Here is a 23,354-nt window from a genome sequence, read left to right as displayed (position 1 = left end):
CTTTACAAATCAGGCCCTGCATCTAAATGCACATATAGTGAAATTGTCCAAAGAATGCTAAAACACATTCTGTGGAAAACGTCAAAACAGTTAACAGTGGGAAACCCACAGCAAAACCCTGCACAGTGATTTGCCGAAGGCATGTGAATGGGAACATAAAGATATATTTGACTAAGTCGAATGGTAGAAGTATGTATACAAAGTTCATTTATTAGTGTTTGAATAATGATGACATCATAGCAAAATTTTCAGAAGCATTCTCAATCCCTCACTAATTTCATGGGAGAAATGTTCACTCTGAAAATTTAAAGCTGACTTCTCTCTGCTGCTCCAAATGTGAAAGAAACATTCTCCTGGCATGCATGTCATGTTAACGGGAAGAACTTGTGTGTCACAATGGAAAAATATCTCCACCACCTTTAAACATCCAGCAGCACTTTTAGCTTAAAATGTACTTGCTTCCCTTCTCACCTCTGACACTTGCCCATTTAGTGGAGGTGGTGAAAGGGAAGTGAATATAAGCATTCACAGATCAATAGATTTGGAATGCCAGAAGGGACTACTATGATCATCTAGTCTGATCTCCTGCACAACACAGGCCAGAGAACCTCACCCAGTAAGTTCTGCATCAGACCCATAACTTCTGAGCTAATAGCATATCTTTTTAGTCAGATAGTCAATACTGATTTAAAGACTTTGTGATGGTCCCTAGGTAAGTTGTTCCAATGGTTAAGAATTCTTCAAAATTGTGCTGTATTACTAGTCTGAATTTCTCTAGCTTCAACTTCCAACCAGAGACCTAGAGGTGCCCACTTTGTTTTTTTTTTTTTTCCAGATTGTCAAATACTTTATTATAGTAACAATAATGTTGAGCACTTCTATAGCATTTTCTATCAAAGAGCTTGGCAGATGAATCATCGCAGCACCCGCTCAAGATAGGCAAGTACCATACTAAACTGAGGAAGAAGTGATCATGAAAGTCAATCTGGAATGGAGTAATACCCACGCTCCCAATCTGGTGTTCAGAACATCCTCCCCAAAACACAAAATAACTCAAGATCTGAAAATCTGTTTCAGAAACAAAGATCTAAATACTTCATATCCAAACTACCCAAATAATAGGAGTTAACTGAGAATAAGAGAATGTATCTGTGACTGCTGTTGCAAGTGGTTGTGGATATATGCAGAACAATTCATATTTTCTATCTTGTGTATTTCTACGCAAGTTGAATGTATATTAGGACTGTCAAGCGATTAAAAAAAATAATTGCGATTAATCGTGCAATTAAAAAAATTAATCACACAGTTAAACAATAATTGAATACCATTTATTTAAATATTTTTGCATGTTTTCTACATTTTCAAATAGATTGATTTCAATTACAACACAGAGTACAAAGTGTACAGTGCTCACTTTATATTTATTTTTGATTACAAGTGTTTGCTCTGTAAACAACAAAAGAAATGGTATATTTCAATTCACCTAATATGAGTACTGTAGTGCAATCTCTTCATCATGTAAGTTGAACTATAAATGTAGAATTATGTACAAAAAATAACTGCATTCAAAAATAAAACAATGCAAAACTTGAGAACCTACAACTCAGTCTTACTTCAGCCAATCGCTCAGACAAACAAGTTTGGTTACAATTTGCAGGAGATATTGCTGCCTGCTTCTTGCTTACAATGTCACCTGAAAGTGAGAACAGGCATTCACATGGAACTGTTGTAGCTGGCGTTGCAAGATATTTACGTGCCAGATGTGCTAAAGATTCATATGTCCCTTCGTGCTTCAACCACAATTCCAGAGGACATGCTTCCATGCTGATGCTGGTTCTGCTTGATAACGATCCAAAGCAGAGAGGACCGACACATGTTCATTATCATCTGAGTCAGATGCCACCAGCAGAAGGTTGATTTTCTTTTTTGGTGGTTCGGGTTCTGTAGTTTCTGCATCAGAGTGTTGCTGTTTTAAGACATCTGAAAGCATGCTCCGCACCGCATCCCTCTCAAATTTTGGAAGGCACTTCAGATTCTTAAACCTTGGGTCAAGTGCTGTATCTATCCTTAGAAATCTCACATTGGTACCTTCTTTGTGTTTTGTCAAATCTGCAGTGAAAGTGTTCTTAAAATGAACATGTGCTGGCTCATCATCTGAGACTGCTATAACATGAAATATATGGCAGAATAACAGTAAAACACAGAGCAGGAGACAATTCTCCCCCAAGGAGTTCAGTCACAAATTTAATTAATGCATTTTTTTAACGAGTGTCATCAGCATGGAAGCATGTCCTCTGGAATGGTGGCCAAAGCACGAAGGGGCATACGAATGTTTAGCGCATCTGGCACATAAATATTTCGCAATGCCGGCTACAAAAGAGCCATGCAAATGCCTGTTCTTATTTACAGTGTCCCCAGAAAGTGAGAAGCAGTCAGCAGTATCTCCCGTAAATATAAACAAACTTGTTTGTCTTAGCAATTGGCTGAACAAGAAGTAGGACTGAGTGGACATGTAGGTTCTAAAGTTTTACATTGTTTTGTTTTTGAGTACAGTTATGTAACAAAAAAATCTACATTTGAAAGTTACACTTTCACAATAAAGAGATTGCACTACAGTACTTGTATGAGGTGAATTGAAAAATACTATTTCTTTTGCTTATCATTTTTACAGTGCAAATATTTGTAATAAAAATAATAGAAAGTGAGCTGTACACTTTGTATTTTGTGTTGTAATAGAAATCAATATATTTGAAAATGTAGAAAAGCATCCAAAAATATTTAATAAATGTCAATTGGGATTCTATTGTTTAACAGTGTGATTAAAAGTGATTAATTTTTTTAATCGCAGTTAATATTTTGAGTTAATCGCACGAGTTAACTGTGATTAATCGACAGCCCTAATGTATGTATACACAGAATCTAGGGCCGTCTCCAGGCACCAGCCAAGGAACCAGGTGCTTAGGGCGGCCAATGGAAAGGGGTAGCACGTCCGGGTCTTCGGCGGCGGGTCCCTCAGTCCCTCTCGGAGCAAAGGACCCGCCGCCGAATTGCCACCGAAGAATGAAGCGGCGGCGGTAGAGCTGCCACTGAACTGCCACCGATCGTGGCCTTTCGCTTCGCCACTTGGGGAGGCAAAAAAGCTGGAGCCGGCCCTGACAGAATCTCACCCACCCACCCCTATATTGTATAGTCATACACATTACACAGTTTATATCAACACTCCACCCTTTTATTACTCTCCCTAAAACTAAATACAGTTGGCCAAATTGATCACTGGTACAACTCTATTAATGTACTAAAAATCTGGCCTATCATATGTTCTTGAGAATTTTTCTTAGGTTCAGGGCCGTGAACTTTCTGTTCCTTGTTGATGTTTTTTAAATCCCAAGACGTGTTCAGCCTTTTTACAGAATTTTAATTGTCAGTCCACTTCCTCAGGTTTCAAGGGATATCAGTTAAAAATATCACTTCTATCCCTACTACTATTGTAACACCAGAGATTTCTATAACTGGCAGATAAGAAAACATTTCCTCCATTTTTGCAGTTTCTTTACTTTGTGCATTTGACCGCACTTTGTATATAGTTCCTTTCACAATCTGCCATGAATAGTAAATTAATTTTCCTTTTTTGGTGTGGGTTTTTCCACACAGCAACAGGGAAGAGAAAAATATTTTTAAAAATAGGGAACTCTGATTATAAAGCCCCTAAAATTGCCATGTGCACTGCGCAAATGAGCTTTTAATTGTTCTGGTTCTCTCTCACTGAAAAGACTTCAAGTTCAAGGTGTCCCTTTAAGAGGAAATCCATGTAGCTGAATAAGCAGTCAATTTACCAAAAAGACTGAAGAGAACTCAGGGTACGTCTATACTTACCTCCGGGTTTGGCGGCAAGCAATCGATCTTCTGGGATCGATTTATTGCATCTTGTCTAGACGCGATAAATCGATCCCAGATCGATCTCGGAAGTGCTCGCCGTCAACGCCGGTACTCCTGCTCCGCGAGAGGAGTAGGCGGAGTCGACGGGGGAGCCTGCCTGCCGCGTGTGGACCTTTGGTAAGTACCTTTAAGTTCGAACTAAGGTACTTCGACTTCAGCTATGTTATTCATGTAGCTGAAGTTGCGTATCTTAGTTCAAACTGGCGGGTTAGTGTGGACCAGCCCTCAGTATAGAGGACATTTTAATGGTGGTAGGGAAGGGGGGGCGAATCCAGAGTTCTGAAGGCAAGAAAAATGTTTGAGAAAGTGTAGATTACTCAGGCAACAAAGAAACTCCTCTTTATCAAAACATTTTACAACACTTTATACTGCTTACACACCTTGACTTAACCCTTGTTCACAATTACTTTATTACACGGAGAGAAAACACACCCAGCCCTGGGTAGCCATACACCACACCCAATCTTTCCAGTGTGTTCCCAGAGATCAGACCCCAGCTCTGCTATGAAATAGCTTGGAACTGGAAGACTATCCTTGGTATTAACATATACATGAGCAAACTAAGGTCCACCATCTCGTAATCCGCACCACACAGTTGGAAACCTGTGACCAAAGAGAGCCCCACTGAAATCAGTGGGACTCTGGACAGACATGTGCCTGCTAGTTTGGATCCAATCACAAGATGGAGGTGTAAATCTTCCACTTTACTTCAGAATTCTTGTATCCATTGCAGCATCCTTTTCATACTCAAAGTAGGGGAGAGCAGAACTCAATGGTGTTGGTTTTAAAACTCAACAGCATGCCATATCAATGTGTCCAGGTAAAAGTGAAGCGGAGTATATATTGCATCCACACTCAGGAATAGACAGACTTCAGTGGAGCAATGCTAATTTACATCATCTGAGGATCTGGCCCTTGAAATCTGAAACCAGGAAAATCTTTGCACAATGTGGGCTTGGAAAGCATAGGCTACACTCCCCAGGATATTTGTAAGGAAGAGAGAAAACACTTAAGTTGGCTGTTTCACAGCGTCATTCACCCTTTTATCTTGGTATTTGATGCAATTTGTATTTGTTTGTTTTTTAAATCAAAACAAGAGATTGGAAGGCTCAAAAGACATGCAGCCTTTTAAATTAGATCACCTCTTCACATTCAGACCCATGATTAAGTGACCATAAATCAGTGCCATCTGGTCACATGGTAGTTCAGCAGCACATGCTAAGTGAGCTTGGTGGGGATCTATGGTATTAACCCTAAAGGAAAAACAGGAATACATAAAAAAGACTTTTCTATGGATTGCCTCTTTATTCAGAATGGCTAGAATATGGCATTCCTTCCAGTACAAAGCATCCATTCCTACTGTTAGTAATCTCTAGAGAACCAAAACACGACAGTGCTAAAGACTGCTTTTGACACCAAGCATAGAATACTGTTAATCAGAGCCAGTGGTTACTCTTGAGTTCATAGTAAACAGGAGGCTTAATCACAAAAAACACCATCACAAGTGGAACCCTTGCTGAGAGTCTGATCAATAAAGCCAAGGATTGAGTACAATAACTTACCATCTTGCTTCTAGTGTTTCCCATCCAGAACAGGTTTAAGACATTTTGGACCAGTTTCAGATCTAACTTATACTGGTGTAAATTCAGAGAAACTATCAGAGTCAAAGGAGTCCCTCCAGCTTTGCACTTCTGTTTGTGAGATCATAATCTGGCCAATTGATGTGAGGCAATTTGCACTATTGGTGCAAGAACTGTACCAGTTCTATGGAGAAAGGACGTCAGTCTCAAGTGCAGTTAATGCAACATCCTTCAGAAGTACCAATTCCACTTTAAAAATGAAAAGAAGACACTGCTGTAGTTGTAACAATGCATATTCTCTCCGATTTCTAGGGGCTTGACTCTGTTAAAGTCCAGGAGAGTTCAATGGAAGCAGGATCATGCACTGAATGCACACAACTCCCACAAAGATTAATAGGAGTTACGCATGTGCATGGATTTCTTGCATACTAGACCCAATAATGCTGTCAAACACCGTACTTGCCAAAAAAAAAAAGACCGTATTACCAGAGCTTGTACAGACAATGCTGCCAACTCTACAGCTGCAGGGGGGGTCTTATATACCTCTTAAACAGGTTCAAGTACTAGTGTGATGTTTGATAGCTGTGTTATAACAATGCACACTGTGTTGTGACAAAACTCTGTCATAATAATAACTTGAGCCTATTTTAAAGAGCTCTCGCTTTTATCATTTCCTGGGCTGGGGTATATTGCAGGCTTCTCCTCTTCTAGTTTAACATTAAACCTTTACCAACAACTCCCTCAATTCCCCCCCAAGTCACATACACATCTGTACTAAACACATTACTTATGGCCCATCACCACATGCTATAGAAGTTTGGGATAGGTTAGAGGTGAATGATATTACTCAAGGAATTTTGCCCATGCAATCCAATGAATTTGCAAGCAGAACATCATTCGCTTCAGCTGCATGATTTGCTTCAGCTGCAACATATGTGTAATTATGCACTAACATCTTGAATTATATATATTTCCTTTGTCCCCGCTGAGGTGTCATGAGTTATAAACTTTTAAAAACACTTCCCATTTCTCACTCTATTTTTCCTAGCACATCTGACAGAAGTGACTAGACAAAGAATAATTAGGCTATGTATTATGTCATACATGATATAGAAATCAATTAGTGTATGAGAGAAAATGTTTCCATTTGAAAAAGCCATGCTATGTTTTTCTGTTACAACATTATAAACATCTCTACATTTTAAGTACTGTTCAAACTAACTGTTTAATCCACAGTGCTCCTGAGAGGCAGATCGGATGCCTATTGTACAGATGGGGGAATTGAAGCACAGAGAGATTAACCCATGATTTGCCCAAGGCTACCTAGTGAGTCAGCAGCAGAGCCAGGATTAAAACTCGGGCTCTCCAGACTCTCAGAACTCTAGAACATGCTGCTTTTTTTATTTTATTACACATTATTCATTCACACTCAGGGCCCATGCAGAGTTGTTGAAATCATCCATGTCACTTTGTGTAATCATCATCTTTACAAAAAGAACAGGAGAACTTGTGGCACCTTAGAGACTAACAAATTTATTAGAGCATAAGCTTTTGTGGGCTACAGCCCACTTCTTCGGATGCATATAGAGTGGAACATATATTGAGGAGATGTGTATAAACACACATACAGAGAGCATGAACAGGTGGGAGTTGTCTTACCAACTCTGAGGCCTGGTCCCCACTTAGTCCGGACTTCGGACTAAGGTACGCAAATTCAGCTACGTTAATAACGTAGCTGAATTCGAAGTACCTTAGTCTGAACTTACCGCGGTCCAGACGTGGCCGGAAGTCTCCCCCCGTCAACGCCGCGTACTCCTCTCGGCGAGCTGGAGTACCGGCGCCGACTGTGAGCACTTCCGGGATCGATCCGGGATCAATTTATCGCGTCTTAACCAGACGCGATAAATCGATCCCAGAACATCGATGGCGTGCCGCTGGACCAGCCGGTAAGTGAAGACTAGGCCTGAGAGGCCAATTAAGTAAGTGAAAAGAAAACTTTTGAAGTGATAATCAAGCTAGCCCAGTACAGACAGTTTGATAAGTATTCTCACAAGGGGAGATAGATTCAATGTTTGTAATGGCTCAGCCATTCCCCATCCTTATTCAATCCTAAATTGATTGTATTTAGTTTGCATATCAATTCCAGCTCAGCAGTCTCTCCTTGGAGTCTGTTTTTGAAGTTTTTCTGTCAATGACAGACCTGCGGGTGGCTATCTTACAACAGAAAAACTCCCCCTGGAAACAAACTCATACTCTAATGTGTTTCTGCCCACAAACTTTGTCTCTCTCTCTCACACACACACAACACAACTGTTTCCCTGTTATATTACTAATCTTACCCAAATGGGTAAGGACCTATCTGAGTAATCTCCCTCAGACACAGAATCACATCCTATGCATCTTACTTCACGTAATAGACAGTACAGTGTGTCCATTCTGTGTTTGAAAGGACACAATTAGACCCGTCATAGCTTTTCACAATGGGCCCTGTTAAGTAGCCTCTCACTTCTTTATTTCCTTGGACACAAAGAATACCTTTAATAGTATGTCTGGGGACTGAATGTTAGTTTTCCTCTCTCTTTCTTAGCCCTCACCAATCAGACCTCCAAACTCATCTGGTACATGACAAACAAACGTAGGGTGATCAGACATCCCAATATTTGGGGCTTTGTCTTATATAGGCAACTATATCCCATCCCCTGGCTGGGGGAGTGTCCCAATTTTTCACACTTGCTATCTGGTCACCCCAAACAAAACCATAATGAAATTATACCATAGCAACTACTTTAAAATTTGTAGTTTTGCAGCCATCCTACAGTCCCTCTAGCATGGGGGATAACTTGAAATCAGCTCACAATAGAGATTTTACTCCTGGGCGGAGGGCTCTCTAATGAAGGTTTTCAGGCTTGCAAAGTCCATAAGGCAAACAAGAGTTATCCTGCACACAGACGAGATTTGGAACAGATCAGACAAGCTAGTGCAGGATGAATGAGATACGGAGACCAAATCAAAACAAAAGCTCATCAAAGAGCAGAGTCCAGTTTATTTATAAATTAACTAAATGATTGTTTCCCCCCTCCTAGACCCCACAACTCACTTCCCAACTAATACCAATAAGAGATCGCCCACCACCCCAAAAACTTTTTCTCTCGGGCCAAAGTGCTCAAAATTGGACAATGATTTTGAGTGACCAAATCCAGACACGCAGGGCTTAGATTTCAGAGATAAGCACCGTCAACTCCTACCGAAGTCAGTGAAAGATGCGCGGCACTTTTGCAAATCATACCCCCCGCATCTCAAGCTGGGCACCAAAGGGGTGAAACAACGAGCTCCCCCTCCCCCAAAATAAGAGAGCACGTCTGAAACTTGAGCCCTAGTGTTTACAGCCTCAGCCGAGCAACCTTTCAGTTTTACCCTTTCAAGCTAAGTTCGTAACCTCCCCTCCTCGGTGTTTACCTAGTACTGTGTGTATTCCTAACAGAGCGAAGCAAAAAGCCACCATCTAGACAGCTCAACACATAGGCTTACACCTCCCCGTCCCCCCAGCAACAACCACCAACCTTCATAGCTAGCGCCGACAAAAGTGTATAACAAAAAGATCATCATTGCTGCAGCCTCTGCTGATTCGCAAATGCAGGTTGCGTTTGAGGCCAGGGGGAGCTTGAGTAGATCAGAAGTTTAAGATGTATGTTTCTTAAACTGTACCGCGCACAATACTTCTACAGATTTGACAGTACTAGCCAGAGCTGGAAACTACAGCCCTGTTTATGCACACAGGAAGAAACGCCCTGGTATGTATACACGGTGTGCAAGAGTTAGTGATGACTAAAATGAAGCCCAAAATGTAATAAATAGAGACAAACGCGTAGGTGTACATCAGAATACATTTAAATGTGTCCTGTATAGCCATTATAGCCACACTACTCTACCGATCATTTCTAGAAGGCTGCACATCGTTCTGTGCTGCGGAGTTAGCCATCTCTCCCGTTATCACACAGGATTACAATTAGATCTTGCATCAGTACCCAGGGAAAGTGATTAGAAAGTCTCAGAGCTTTATATGTGATTGATTACATTAGCACTTCTATAATTAGCTGGTGTTTATTCATAACCTCACCCATGCGCGCATGGACTATGTAAATCCCCAATGATGTACCATATTTAAATGCACCTCTCGCTTTCCTTCCTCCGACGTCTGACACAGTATTTCTAATTAGGCTCAGGAGGGAAGAAAAAACAAACAGCAATAATTTAGCTATACAGGATTGTAGAGTAAATTGCAAATCAACTACAAGTTTGCACTTCCTCATCTCCATTCAAATTAATATATTTCTATTATTGTATATACTTATGTTCGTAGATTTCATTTTTCTCTAATAGTTTATTTAGTGTCAGGGTTACAGTTCCTTGATTGGTTTCAGGTATTCTTAGATATAATTTTGGATATTACTTAACCAGACACTGATATTATTCTTTGATCTGTATTTTTCTTTTCTCCACATTAATACATTACTTGAACTCAATTTCATACATAAGCACCTGGAGTAAATAAAATTCTAAACTTACCACATGTGCTACAGTTCTAAAGCCAGCATTTATGAGCATCAGTTTCCAGCGTTCCTCAATATTCTCTGGAATGGGTGTGTAAACATAATATGCTACCAGAACAGACGCCAAAAGAAGGCACAGGGATTTAGTTCCCATGTTCTACTATCCACTTCTTTCAAGACTGATCAGATTAAACGTTCTCACTGACTCTTAACAGTTGCAAATCAGGACACGCTGATAGGGCAAAGTTAATCTGTCGTTATGTTTGGATCACGCCCAGGAGGTGAGTTCTCATGCGATCACCCTGAACAGAGGTCGTTCTGCTACACAGAAGGGAAACGTGTGTTTAAGTGGAAAGCATTCAGCTACAATATTTAAATGTAAAGATTAAACATCAGAGAAAATACATGGATGTCATGCAGGGGCTCTTCTAGCAAGAGCCACAGCTCTGAAAGACTGGAGAGGAAAATGCAGTTACAAAAATAAGTACAGAGTGCAGCATATGAATTAAGAGTTGCAGGAAAAGTGATGATCATAGACAAAAAAGCCCCTGGAAGGTCCACCTGTCTGATAAGTTTGTTCTTCATCACTATGCAGGGAGCTTGAAATAAATGCAAACACTTGAGACACAGAATTTACTGTAACAGATCAGACCATACATCCTTCTAGTCTAGTATCTCTTCTGACAGTGGTCAATACCTTAGACTTCACATTTCACAGTGGTAGTCGTGTTAGTCTGTATCAGCAAAAACAATGAGGCGCCCTTGTGGCACCTTAGAGACTAACAAATATATTTGGGCATAAGCTTTCATGAGCTAGAACCCACTACATTAGATACATGGAGTGGAAAATACAGTAGCAGGTATAAATACACAGCACATGAAAGGATGGGAGTTGCCTTACCAAGTGGGAGGTCAGTCTAATGAGACAATTCAATTAACTGTAGGATACCAAGGGAGGAAAAATCACTTTTGTAATGGTAATGAGGGTGGCCCATTTCAAACAGTTGAGAAGAAGGTGTGAGTAACAGTAGGCGAAAATTTGTATGGGGGAAATTAGGTTTAGATTTTGCACAGCTACAGCTATTACTTATAAAAATATTCAGCTATTTTAAATATCCATGATATTCAACTTAATAGATTCTTGTTGCAATGAACTCATGTGGACACTATTGGAAAATATAAACTTTTGTCTGCTCAAGATCAAAAGAGCTTCTGAAATGAAAATGTGTGTTCCAAATGAAACCCCTTCCGTGAAATTCACCTCTGTGCAGAGGAACAGCATGGGATTCTACATACCACTTAGCACCTTTGAAATCAGAGCTCAGATCTAGGTCAGGAGTGGCGTATAGGATTGACAACCAGGTTTACTAGCAGGAAGCTAAAGAAGCTTGCATGTCACCTGCGTCATCTTTACCTGTCCTTTAAATTGGCTTCTGTACCCAATGACTGGAAGTTAGCTAATGTAACGCCAATGTTTAAAAAGGGCTCTAGAGGTGATCCCGGCAATTACAGACCGGTAAGTCTAACGTCTGTACCGGGCAAATTAGTCGAAACAATAGTTAAGAATAAAATTGTCCGACACATAGAAAAACATAAACTGTTGAGCAATAGTCAACATGGTTTCTGTAAAGGGAAATCGTGTCTTAGAATTCTTTGAAGGGGTCAACAAACATGTGGACAAAGGGGATCCAGTGGACATAGTGTACTTAGATTTCCAGAAAGCCTTTGACAAGGTCCCTCACCAAAGGCTCTTACGTAAATTAAGCTGCCATGGGTTAAAAGGGAAGGTCCTTTCATGGACTGAGAACTGGTTAAAAGAGAGGGAACAAAGGGTAGGAATAAATGGTAAATTCTCAGAATGGAGAGGGGTAACTGGTGGTGTTCCCCAAGGGTCAGTCCTCGGACTGATCCTATTCAACTTATTCATAAATGATCTGGAGAAAGGGGTAAACAGTGAGGTGGCAAAGTTTGCAGATGATACTAAACTGCTAAAGATAGTTAAGTCCAAAGCAGACCGCGAAGAACTTCAAAAAGATCTCACAAAACTAAGTGATTGGGCAACAAAATGGCAAATGAAATTTAATGTGGATAAATGTAAAGTAATGCACATTGGAAAAAATAACCCCAACTATACATACAATATGATGAGGGCTAATTTAGCTACAACAAGTCAGGAAAAAGATCTTGGAGCCATCGTGGATAGTTCTCTGAAAATGTCCACGCAGTGTGCAGAGGCGGTCAAAAAAGCAAACAGGATGTTAGGAATCATTAAAAAGGGGATAGAGAATAAGACTGAGAATATATTATTGCCCTTATATAAAATGATGGTACGCCCTCATCTTGAATACTATATACAGAAGTGGTCTCCTCATCTCAAAAAAGATATACTGGCACTAGAAAAGGTTCAGAAAAGGGCAACTAAAATGATTAGGGGTTTGGAACGGGTCCCATATGAGAAGAGATTAAAGAGGCTAGGACTCTTCAGCTTGGAAAAGAGGAGACTAAGGGGGGATATGATAGAGGTATATAAAATCATCAGTGATGTGGAGAAAGTGGATAAGGAAAAGTTATTTACTTATTCCCGTAATACAAGAACTAGGGGTCATCAAATGAAATTAATAGGCAGCAGGTTTAAAACAAATAAAAGGAAGTTCTTCTTCACGCAGCACACAGTCAACTTGTGGAACTCCTTACCTGAGAAGGTTGTGTAGGCTAGGACTATAACAGAGTTTAAAAGAGAACTGGATAAATTCATGGTGATTAAGTCCATTAATGGCTATTAGCCAGGATGGGTAAGGAATGGTGTCCCTAGCCTCTGTCTGTCAGAGGATGGAGATGGATGACAGGAGAGAGATCACTAGATCATTGCCTGTTAGGTTCACTCCCTCTGGGGCACCTGGCATTGGCCACTGTCGGTAGACAGGATACTGGGCTAGATGGACCTTTGGTCTGACCCGGTACGGCCTTTCTTATGTTCTCCACAGGGGAAGACAATCTGTAGCGCTACAGTGACGGATCCACAGTTGGATTCACCAGTCAGCATCCTGCCATAGAATCATAGAAGATTAGGGTTGGAAGAGACCTCAGGAGGTCATCTGGTCCAGTGCTTCTCAAAGCCGGTCCGCCGCTTGTTCAGGGAAAGCTCCTGGGGGTCCGGGCTGGTTTGTTTACCTGCCGCGTCCGCAGGTTCAGCCAATCGCAGCTACCACTAGTCGCGGTTCACCGCTCCAGGCCAATGGGGGCTGCGGGAAAGGCAGCCAGCACATCCCTCGGCCCACGCCACTTCCCACAGCCCCCATTGGCCTGGAGCGGCGAACCGTGGCCAGTGGGAGCAGTGATCGGCCGAACCTGCAGACGCGGCAGGTAAACAAACCTGCCCAGACCGCCAGGGACTTTCCCTGAACAAGCGGTGTCCCGACTTTGAGAAGAACTGATCTAGTCCAACCCCCTGCTCAAAGCAGGACCAATACCAACTAAATCATCCAAGCCAGTGCTCTGTTAAGCCAGGCCTTAAAAACCTTTAAGGATGGAGATCCCACAACCTCCCTAGATAATCCATTCCAGTGCTTCACCACCTTCCTAGGCCTGGTCTACACTACGAGTTTAGGTCGAATTTAGCAGCATTAAATCGAATTAAGCCTGGACACGTCCACACGACGAAGCCCTTTTTTTCGACTTAAAGGGCCCTTTAAACCGTTTTTTTTACTCCACCTCCGATGAGGGGATTAGCGATAAAATTCGCCTTTGCAGGTCGGATTTGGGGTAGTGTGGACAGAATTCAACGTTATTGGCCTCCGGGAGCTATCCCACAGTGCTTCATTGTGACCGCTCTGGACAGCACTCTCAACTCAGATGCACTGACCAGGTAGACAGGAAAAGCCCCGCGAACTTTTGAATTTCATTTCCTGTTTGCCCAGCGTGGAGAGCACAGGTGACCACGCAGAGCTCATCAGCACAGGTAACCATGATAGAGTCCCAGGATCGCAAAAGAGCTCCAGCATGGACAGAACGGGAGGTATGGGATCTGCTCGCCATATGGGGAGATGAATCAGTGCTAGCTGAACTCCATAGCAGTAAACGAAATGGCAAAATATTAGAAGGAGGAAGGGGGAAGCAAATGAATACAGAACAAATCTGATCCACCTATTTTTTACATCTTAAACTGGCAGCAGACGGTGCAGCATGACTGATAGCCATCGGCATCTTCTGGGTGCTTGGCAGAAGATGCTGTACTACGACTGCTAGCCATCATCGTCAAGATGGTTCAATAGGACTGCCGGCAGGACTGAGTCTCCAGGAGACAAAACATGTCTGCCCAGGTGCCTCTGATCGAACTCACTGAGGAATATGACGATGATGGATATCAATCGTAATACACCATCTACTGCCAAAAGGCAAGGAGCTGCTGCTGTATAGCAATGCAGTACCACGTCTGCCAGCACCCAGATGACATATGGTGACGGTGAGCTGAGCTGAGCTGAGCAGGCTCCATGCTTGCCGTGGTTTGTCGTCTGCACAGGTAACCCAGGTAAAAAGGCGCGAATCCATTGTCTGCCGTTGCTCTGATGGAGGGAGAGGGGCCTGACGACATGTACCCAGAACCCCCCGCGATACTGTTTTTGCATCATCAGGCATTGGGATCTCAATCCAGAATTCCAATGGGTGGCGGAGACTGCAGGAACTGTGGGATAGCTACTCACAGTGCAATGCTCCGGAAGTCGACGCTAGCCTCGGTACTGTGGACGCGGTCCGTCAACTTAATGCACTTAGAGCATTTTATGTGGGGACACACACAATCGACTGTTTAAACCGATTTCTATAAAACCGGCTTCTATAAATTTGACCTAATTTCGTAGTGTAGACATGCCCCTAGTGAAATAGTGTTTCCTAATATCCAACCTAGACCTCCCTCACTGTAACTTGAGACCATTGCTTCTTGTTCTGTCATCTGCCACCACTGAGAACAGCCTAGCTCCATCCTCTTTGGAACCCCACTTCAGGTAGCTGAAGGCTGCTATCAAATCCCCCCTCACTCTTCTCTTCTGCAGACTAAACAAGCCCAGTTCCCTCAGCCTCTCCTCGTAAGTCACGTGCCCCAGCCCCTGCCCTGATCATTTTCGTTGCCCTCCGCTGGACTCTCTCCACTTTGCCCACATCCTTTCTGTAGTGGGGGGCCCAAAACTGGACGCAATACTCTAGATGTGGCCTCACCAGTGCCGAATAGAGGGGAATAATCACTTCCCTCAATCTGCTGGCAACGCTCCTACTAATGCAGCCCAATATGCCATGAGCCTTCTTGGCAAAAAGGGCACACTGCTGACTCATCCCCAGGTGCTTTTCTGCAGAACTGCTGCTTAGCCAGTCGTTGTGTAGGGGAAATTATCTGGGAAAGAAGAGCAGGAGTTGTCCTTTACACAAATGGGATGTCGCTCTTAAGATAGCTCTAAACAGCTTTTACTTCTTTTCCAGTCCTGGGCAAAATAAAGTACAGAATGTCACACATTGGTTTTAAGTTAAACTAACTCTTAAATCTCAAAGCAGTGTGTGTTCAGGTCATATAGTTAGATTTTTTTTTTTGTCTGAGCCAGTTGAGTGAGACCTTGTACATTCTGTAAATATTAATTTGTAGTATCCTGGATATCTATATCTGTATAGTCCAAGGGTTGTGTTTGAATCTGTTGATAGATACCACCTCATTATATGTAGCTAATTATATTGAGTATAGATTACTCTGGCTCAGTGGGTGGATATTTATTTTTCCATTTCTTCACAGAACCATTTTGTCATGGTCAGTTCCCTAGTTAACCACCTCCTATGTACCTACCATATTTCTGTTAAGACAGAATGATCAACGAAGGGGGATGCAGTTTTGCGACTCCCATGCGGGCCTCGGTATTAATTTCCTCCTCAAATTTCTGGATCTCTTCACAACTACATAAACATAAGAAGGAAACATATTGCAATAAGCCTGCTGACTCATTACCCGGCACAGTTTAACACTCCCTCCTCATCAGATTTCAATATCCACCTCCATAAACCCAGAGTACAAGAAAGTGAAGTATAACCTGGTTCAGGCATAGGAAAAATACTGAGGGTTTGTAAGAGCAGAGGAGGCAGGCTAGAGGAAGCAGCCTGGTAGCTGACTGTGGACAGAAGGGCTGGTTGTAGGCAGCTAGGAAGGCCAAGAGCTGGGCAGAGACACACCTTGTTGCTATCAGGGGCCTGGCAATAGCTGCAGCAGGAACATGCAGGCAGCAGACTGCACACAGGCAGGACAGTATGTAGAGATTACCAGAAGACACAATTATCCTATACCCCTCTCTTGGAATGCTCCCAGAGACTGGTTAGGATCTGTTATTGTGATCTTCATTGTACTGTAAGAAAGTCACTGCACTTAGGGCACTTGTAGATTTTACTTCTGGCTAGAGTGACCAGATTGCAAGAGTGAAATATCAGGACACATTGGGCGAGTGGGGCGGGGGGAGGACGACAATGACAGACATAGGTGCACAGAGCCATGAGAGGGGGCCCTAGAAAGCAGCAAGACGGGGCCCTAGGAAACTGCAAGAGGGGTTGTATGGCCCCTGCTGCAGCCCGCACCACAAGCCACAGGGCAAGGACACCTATTGAATTCAATGAGAATTTTGCATGTGAATTGATGTTCCTAGTTCTGAGATTATAAAGCCAGAAGGGATCCGGTGATCACCTGGTCTCACTGCCTGTATAGCACATACATAGAACTTTCCCAAAATAATTCCTAGAGGATAGCTTTTAGAAAAAGCTTTTAGAAAAACACCATGACCCTTAGTATATTGTTAATCGTTAATTACTCTTACCATTGAAAAGGTATGCCTTCTATCCAGTCTGAATTTGTCTAGCTGCAACTTCCAACCATTGGCTCATACTCTACCTTTCTCTGCTAGACTGAAGTGCCCATTATTAACTATTTGTTCCCCATGTAGATACTTACAGTCTATAACCAAGTCACTTCTTAACCTTCTTTTTGTTAAGCTAAATAGATTGAGGTCCTTGAGTCGATCACTTAAGGCATGTTTTATAATCCTTTAATCGGTCTTGTGACTCTTCTCTGAACACTCTCCAATTTATCAATATCCTTATTAAATTGTGCACACCAGAACTGGACACAGTATTCCAGCAGTGGTTGCACCAGTGCCAAATACAGAGATAAAATAACCTCTCTACTCCTGCTTGAGATTCCCCTATTTAGGCATCTGGTCACCCTATTTCTGTATGCATTTCCCCAGTTTTTTTTTTGTAAAAATCAAAACTGAACTGCCCCAGAAATTCTGGCATGTGGAATCATCGTGAAACTCATATGGCTCCAACCCTGCCGATGAACCTTTAGATCCACTGCACAGACTTCTGCCACTTGAGCTAATGGATTAAATGATGGCAGAGGCAGTAGGTTGTCATCCTATATGTGATAGATCAGCTCTATAGGGGGATGAGACACTTTTTTTGCCACTGGGTTTCACAGATATCTGCTGACAGAAGAGTGAAACTCAGGAATCCTGAGTCTATTCCAGGTTCCTGAATGGAGTGGTCTCTAGTAGTCAAAGACCCTTCTTCCCCGTCCCCTGCAGTCTATGTCTATCCTATTGCTGTCTAACCCGCCCCAGCTCCTCATCTGATTTCAACTGCCCCCCACTACCGCTCTGGATTCCTTGTCCCAGTTTCCTGGTCATGTCTCACTCTCTTCTCTCCCCGCCCCCATCCCTCAGATGGGATGTTCATTCCAGACTGGCAAAATTATAAGGTTTCCCAACATTTCAACACTTCCCATTCTAAATTTTCGGTTGCTTAACTATAGGCTAGCTCTGCCTACAACAAAGCATATTCAGAACCTCTGATTACAGGGATTATAAGTGTAGCAACCTCCATCATAGCTAGTCACCAAAGATTGAACCTGAGCCATCCAGACTTAAAAGCATGAGCTTCTACTACTTGAGTTCAAGATATAACTCCTTAGCTGGTAGCTATACAGTTATCCTCTAAAAATCCACCAGAGGAGGGCACAAAACACATGTTGGACAGTGAATTACAAAAGTGCCAAATATTATTATTCGACCTGCAATACTTTTCACAGTGAACATCAGCGGGGGATAAACTGAGAGTTTAAAAATATTTGGAAAACAATTTTAGAATAACATTCAGTGCTGTGGTTTAAAAGAAAAAAAACTTGTTAAAACTCATAACTTAGCAGCATTCAGTGTTTGAAAAAAAACCAACTTCTAGGAGCTATGGGATACAAGTTAAGAATGTTGAAACAGGAAGATGTTATGCTTAGTTACCACTTGGGCAAGGCGGCGTGCTACGTAATACTTGCAAGATTTCACTGTAATGTTTTACAATATATAGCAGCACAATGCTGATTCCATTGACATTGTTGAGCAATTCATGCTGATTTTATTTCAGCCCACATCTTAATAGTTTTGAATACTATAGATCACAATTTTCAGCTCAGTTGGTCTGAGCATGCAGAGCTTTAAAACTGCTATGCTCTAAATTGTATATTAACTACAATTTTATAAACCTGCATGTCAGAGAACTGTGTGCCACTACTACTAGACAGTGGCACAAGGCAATTCAGTGTGAATCACAGAAATGTAGGACTGGAAGGGACATCAACGGGTCATCTAGTCAAAACCCTGCACTGAGGCAGGACTGAGTAATAACAACACTAGACCATATTTGACAGGTGTTTGTCTAACCTCTTAAAAAACTCCAATGACTGCTATTCCATAACCTCTCTAGGTAATTTGTCCAGTGCTTAACTACCTTTACAGTTAGGAAGTTTTTCCTAATGTCTAACCTAAATCTCTCTTGCTACAATTTAAGCCCATTGCTTCTTTTTCCTGCATGTCCTGAGTGGGACGGGGGTGGGTCCAGGCAGTGGGATTGGGGGGAGGGAGGTCGAGGAAGTCGGTGGGTGTGTGGGGATGGACCAGAGGAAGCAGGGTGGAGGAACTGAGGGGGACAGGACTGGGACTGGGGAAGTCGGGGGGGCTGAGGGGGATGGGACAGGACTGGGATGGGGGAGTAGGGTTGGGGCTGAGGGAAGCATGAATGGGACAGGGTAGAGAGCCGTGTAGAGTGGGGTGGGGTGGGGGAGACAATGGGGCTGGGCTAGAGAGGGTCTGGAGGGGATGAGACAGAGGGGAGCAGGACTGGAATGGGGGGAAGCTGAGGGGGTGGGACAGCAGGGGGAGCGATGGAGGTGGGATGACGGGAGAGGTTGAAGAAGAGATTTGGGGTAAGGCAGGGACTGAGGGCAGTGGGTTCGGGGTGGGAGGTACACGGGGGACTGCGGGGGAGGCTGAGGGAACAGGGTCAGGGTGGGGGCTGAGGGCAGTGAGTCGGGGTTACACTGGCACCTCTCAGCATTGCTGTGCCGGGCAGCAGACCTGCACCAGCGCTACCCTGGTGATGGAAGAGTCCTCAGTGGAAATGCAGACTTCATGACACAGACCCTACTCGTTGGGGCAGAATCCCTGGAGGAGAAGGAAGCTGCTGCCATACCCAAGAGGGGAACCTACACCTGGCTGTCCCACAGCCACAGAAGTGGGAGACCCTGACAAGAAGTGGCCCAGACCACTGGCCGCAGTGTACCCCAAGGAGCCCTGGAAGCGAGAGGTACCAAACCCTGGGAAGGCAGGAAATGGCCCAGGGGCAGCCACGGAGCAGCCGGCTGCGGAGCCAGGTGTGGCCCAGTCGGCGTGCTGCGGCTGGATCCCCGCCGATGCAGGCTCAGCCAATCCTGCCTCTGCCAGGACCTGGGCTGGGGCACAGTGGAGTAGGGTGGGCCTGCGTCCCCCTGCCACTCCACCCTGGAGTGGCTGACTCCCTACACTGTTCAGGGAACCCCATGCTCTGAAGAAGGAGCCTCCCTTACCAGTTCCTTATAGACTGTTGCCTTGTTGGCAGCCTGAGCCTCCTCAAGCCCAGGCCCACACCAGCTCCATAGACTGTGATCGCCTTGCTGGCAGCCGCAGCCCCACCCTGGCCGAAGCCAGCCCCCTGTAGCCAGTGTTTAATTGCTTGCAGCTTGAGCTTCCTCAAGCCCAGGCTAAAGCCTGTCCGTTACTGTCTGGTGCCCAGCCCTATTGTGGGGCTGGGAACTAGGAGACCTGGGGGGCTTTGCTCCACCTCAGGTGGAGATAGGGGCCCTAGACTGTTCTGCAGCTTCATGCCTTGGCCAGACAAGCCCGAAGGCAACCTGAACAAGTGGCCTCCCTCCGAGCGGGAGAGCGAGGGTCCACTACATGGACCAAATACAGTGATGAATCCTGGTCCCATGCCACTTGAGGCACGTGTATAAACACTAAGAAGAATATAAGGCTCTTTCCTGAGACATGCCACCACTGTGCTTGGCACAATTCTAGAAGTGGGATACAATGATGGTATGCCAGCTCTGCGGACAGTTACACTGCTACTTTGTGCCCCTAGAGTAGGGGAGGATTGGGGCTATTATTTTGTGTGACAAGTTGTACCTCTAGGGCACCCCCTTGGAGTGAGGCTGGGGTGCCTCTCTCATCACCAACATCTCTCTCAGGCGGTAGGTGATGCTGTAATGCGTGTTTGGAGTGCAGGATATAGTCTCCCAACTGCAAGTCTCAGGAAGGCAGCTCCCCTCCTTCAAGGCATGACCACAAGCTAACATGCAAAAGAGGCATACAAAATAATCCTGCAGCCGACAACCGTCTGGGCCAACTGTTCTCTGAGGCAACAGGTAAACAGTGTCTGTGAAGGGGGCTAGGTTCCTAATCCCCTGAGTGTGAGAGGCCCAGGCTGAGCCTTCTGAGATCTAATTAAATTAAATTAATGGAGATATCCTATCTCCTAGAAGTGGAAGGGACCTTGAAAGGTCATTGAGTTGAGTTGAGTCAAGTCCAGCCCCCTGCCTTCACTAGCAGGACCAAGTACTGGTTTTACCCCAGATCCCTAAGTGGCCCCCTCAAGGACTGAACTCACAACCCTGGGTTTAGCAGGCCAATGCTCAAACCACTGAGCTATCCCTCCCCCCATTAAAGCTAGTCCCTTCATCTCTACAGAAGGTCAAGGCTCTTCAGTTGCTTTCCAGGTAAGCGACCCCTTCTCTGTGAGGCTAGGTAGCTCTTTTCTCTACCTCCACTCCCTTCTGTGTGCCATCCTCCACGGGGGCTGGATCCTCCCTTTTAAGGAGCTGCCCCCCTAGGTGCAACAGGCCTTACAGGTGAATCTGACAGGTGGGGCAGATTGTGCCCAGACGAGCTCCTTAACCCATTCCAGACCAAGGTGGGAACCTGCCCCACCAATTTTACTATGCTCATGTGTATCCATCATCCTATTTGTTCAAGTTATTCTGAATTCCATTCCCCGCTTCCTTTGTATTAACAGCTCTCCTGCAGCGTTATGACATCGACTGCTTTCTTCATCTTACAGCACAGTCACTCTTATAGGTCACTAATGCATGAACTTAACAAAATTGTTTGTCACGTTGACCCCAGCAGCACTCCATTAGTCACCTTGCTTACTCTATGCCAAATTGCTTCCATTAAACAATACCTTTTGCTCCTTAATATATTGCTTCTGCTCCGCTAGTTCCTCATTACGTAAGTAGAGATCTTGCAGATTGGTCTTTTATACATATAGTGGTGAACACTGGTCATGTATACATAAGACCTATTGAAATACTGTTAATCTATACAGTAGTATCTGAAATACTGTAGACCTTCCCAATATACCATGGATAAAAATTGTGGTCTCTCAGGTATCACTATGAGTGAACTATCAGCCCAAGCATACTATATTCCCATCTTCGCTCATGAACCCCTTTAATTTCCTCTGAACAGTCTCTGATGACTAGACACACTAGTCCTTGTGTGTCCATATGTACTACTCCTAATAAAATCAAAACTAGCATGAAAATATCTAATTTTCTTAGCATCTCAAAATTACACTGTAGCCAGGTTTTTTTTCTCTGAAAGCAGCGTTCTGCCATAAATTTGAGTTAGGGCCAAATCTAAGCTGGATATAACCAGCCCCAATTAAGTTAATGAATGGAACCTACTTGCTGCAGGCCTGCTTTGGAATCTAGCTTTTAAAGGGGCCTTAAAATCTTCTGTCTTGAGGTAATATTAGCTTTTCTACACTGCCAGAGCCAAACTCTCCTCAAATGTTTCAAATAGCATCTATCACCATCAGTTAGTTTGCAGGATCATCCACCATATTAATGAATTATAAAAAGCTCCCCTAGATGAACTACATAATTTGCCAGTTTACTTTAGGGCTTGTTTGGAATGTTTAGTAGACCGTATCTAATGACTGTTTGATCAAGTGGAAAAGTCAACTGTGACTGACTGTTTACTAACTGTATTTGGTGTTGAATATATAGAATGTCCGGAATTGTCAATAAAATACTAAGAGATGAGTTCAAATGAAATTTCAATTTGACAACAGAGCACAATAGTACTTAGATTTACCTATCTGCTATGAAACAAATCTAGAGACGTCTTAATTTAAAAGCAGTCTTTGTTTTATTGCATCAATCATCTGATGACCATTTGGCACAAGTGACAGACCATGTGGATTTGTTGCTAGGAAAGAAGTTTGCTGACTTCATACAACCCATCTAAATTGAGTTTCCTTAGCAAAGCCATAGGTAGCCAGTAAATGGTACATTTATCAAAAGGCTGCCCTCATCCTATTAAATTCTTTTAGGAACAGATTGCACTGGATTTTTTCTGAGTTATTGTGAGCCCAGAATAATAGTGGTGATCAGGATATTGAGCGTACAAAAAACATATGCCACCAAAATCTATGAATCTGCCTACACCAGAGGGGTAATGGTAAATTAGTTGAAAATTAGCTGTAAAGTGTTATAAAAGTTGAATGTTTCATTACTGCATAAGGATAAGGTAATAGATTACATTTAAATGACATTTAATTATTGTTTACAAAGTGGAATGGGAATTACTTCACAGCAGCAGGTTTAATATTTGCAGATGTTTTTCTGGCAGCAGCAAAAGTCCTCAAGCAATTTGTCTTGAGAATGATACAAAGAACTATGGATTTATAAGGAGAAAGAGGTAACTAGCTGTGTACCATTATCTTCATCACTTTTACAAAATTTATCAGTTTTGTAAAAGTATGCCTTGTGGGGTATCATTTGAAAGCTCATAATTCACTGATCGTTATTGTCCTGGTAAAGTATGTGTGGCAACATTGTATGTAAAGTTTTGACCAGTGCTCAATTTGTAATGAAAAGGTGCTGGGACTCAAGCAATTG

At 43.2% G+C, this 23,354-nt stretch overlaps 1 protein-coding gene across 3 annotated transcripts in view; it reads right to left on the bottom strand.

The window, feature by feature from the left end:
• AADAC (arylacetamide deacetylase) overlaps positions 1-10,442 on the bottom strand; it is a 40,829-nt gene extending 30,387 nt beyond the window's left edge. The window contains exon 1 of one of the 3 annotated variants that reach the window (XM_034781856.1): positions 10,083-10,442. In XM_034781856.1, coding sequence (XP_034637747.1) covers positions 10,083-10,220 — 138 coding nt within the window. In that variant the 5' untranslated portion in view covers positions 10,221-10,442. Of the gene's footprint in view, positions 1-5,498; positions 5,812-9,076; positions 9,240-10,082 lie in introns of those variants that run through there. The other 2 variants (XM_034781858.1, XM_034781857.1) reach the window with 2 other exon arrangements.
• Positions 10,443-23,354: the final 12,912 nt, after the last annotated feature.

Source organism: Trachemys scripta, chromosome 9 (genome assembly GCF_013100865.1).
Source record: "Trachemys scripta elegans isolate TJP31775 chromosome 9, CAS_Tse_1.0, whole genome shotgun sequence".
Lineage (NCBI taxonomy): Eukaryota > Metazoa > Chordata > Testudines > Emydidae > Trachemys > Trachemys scripta.
This window is presented reverse-complemented; position numbering and strand designations above follow the sequence as displayed.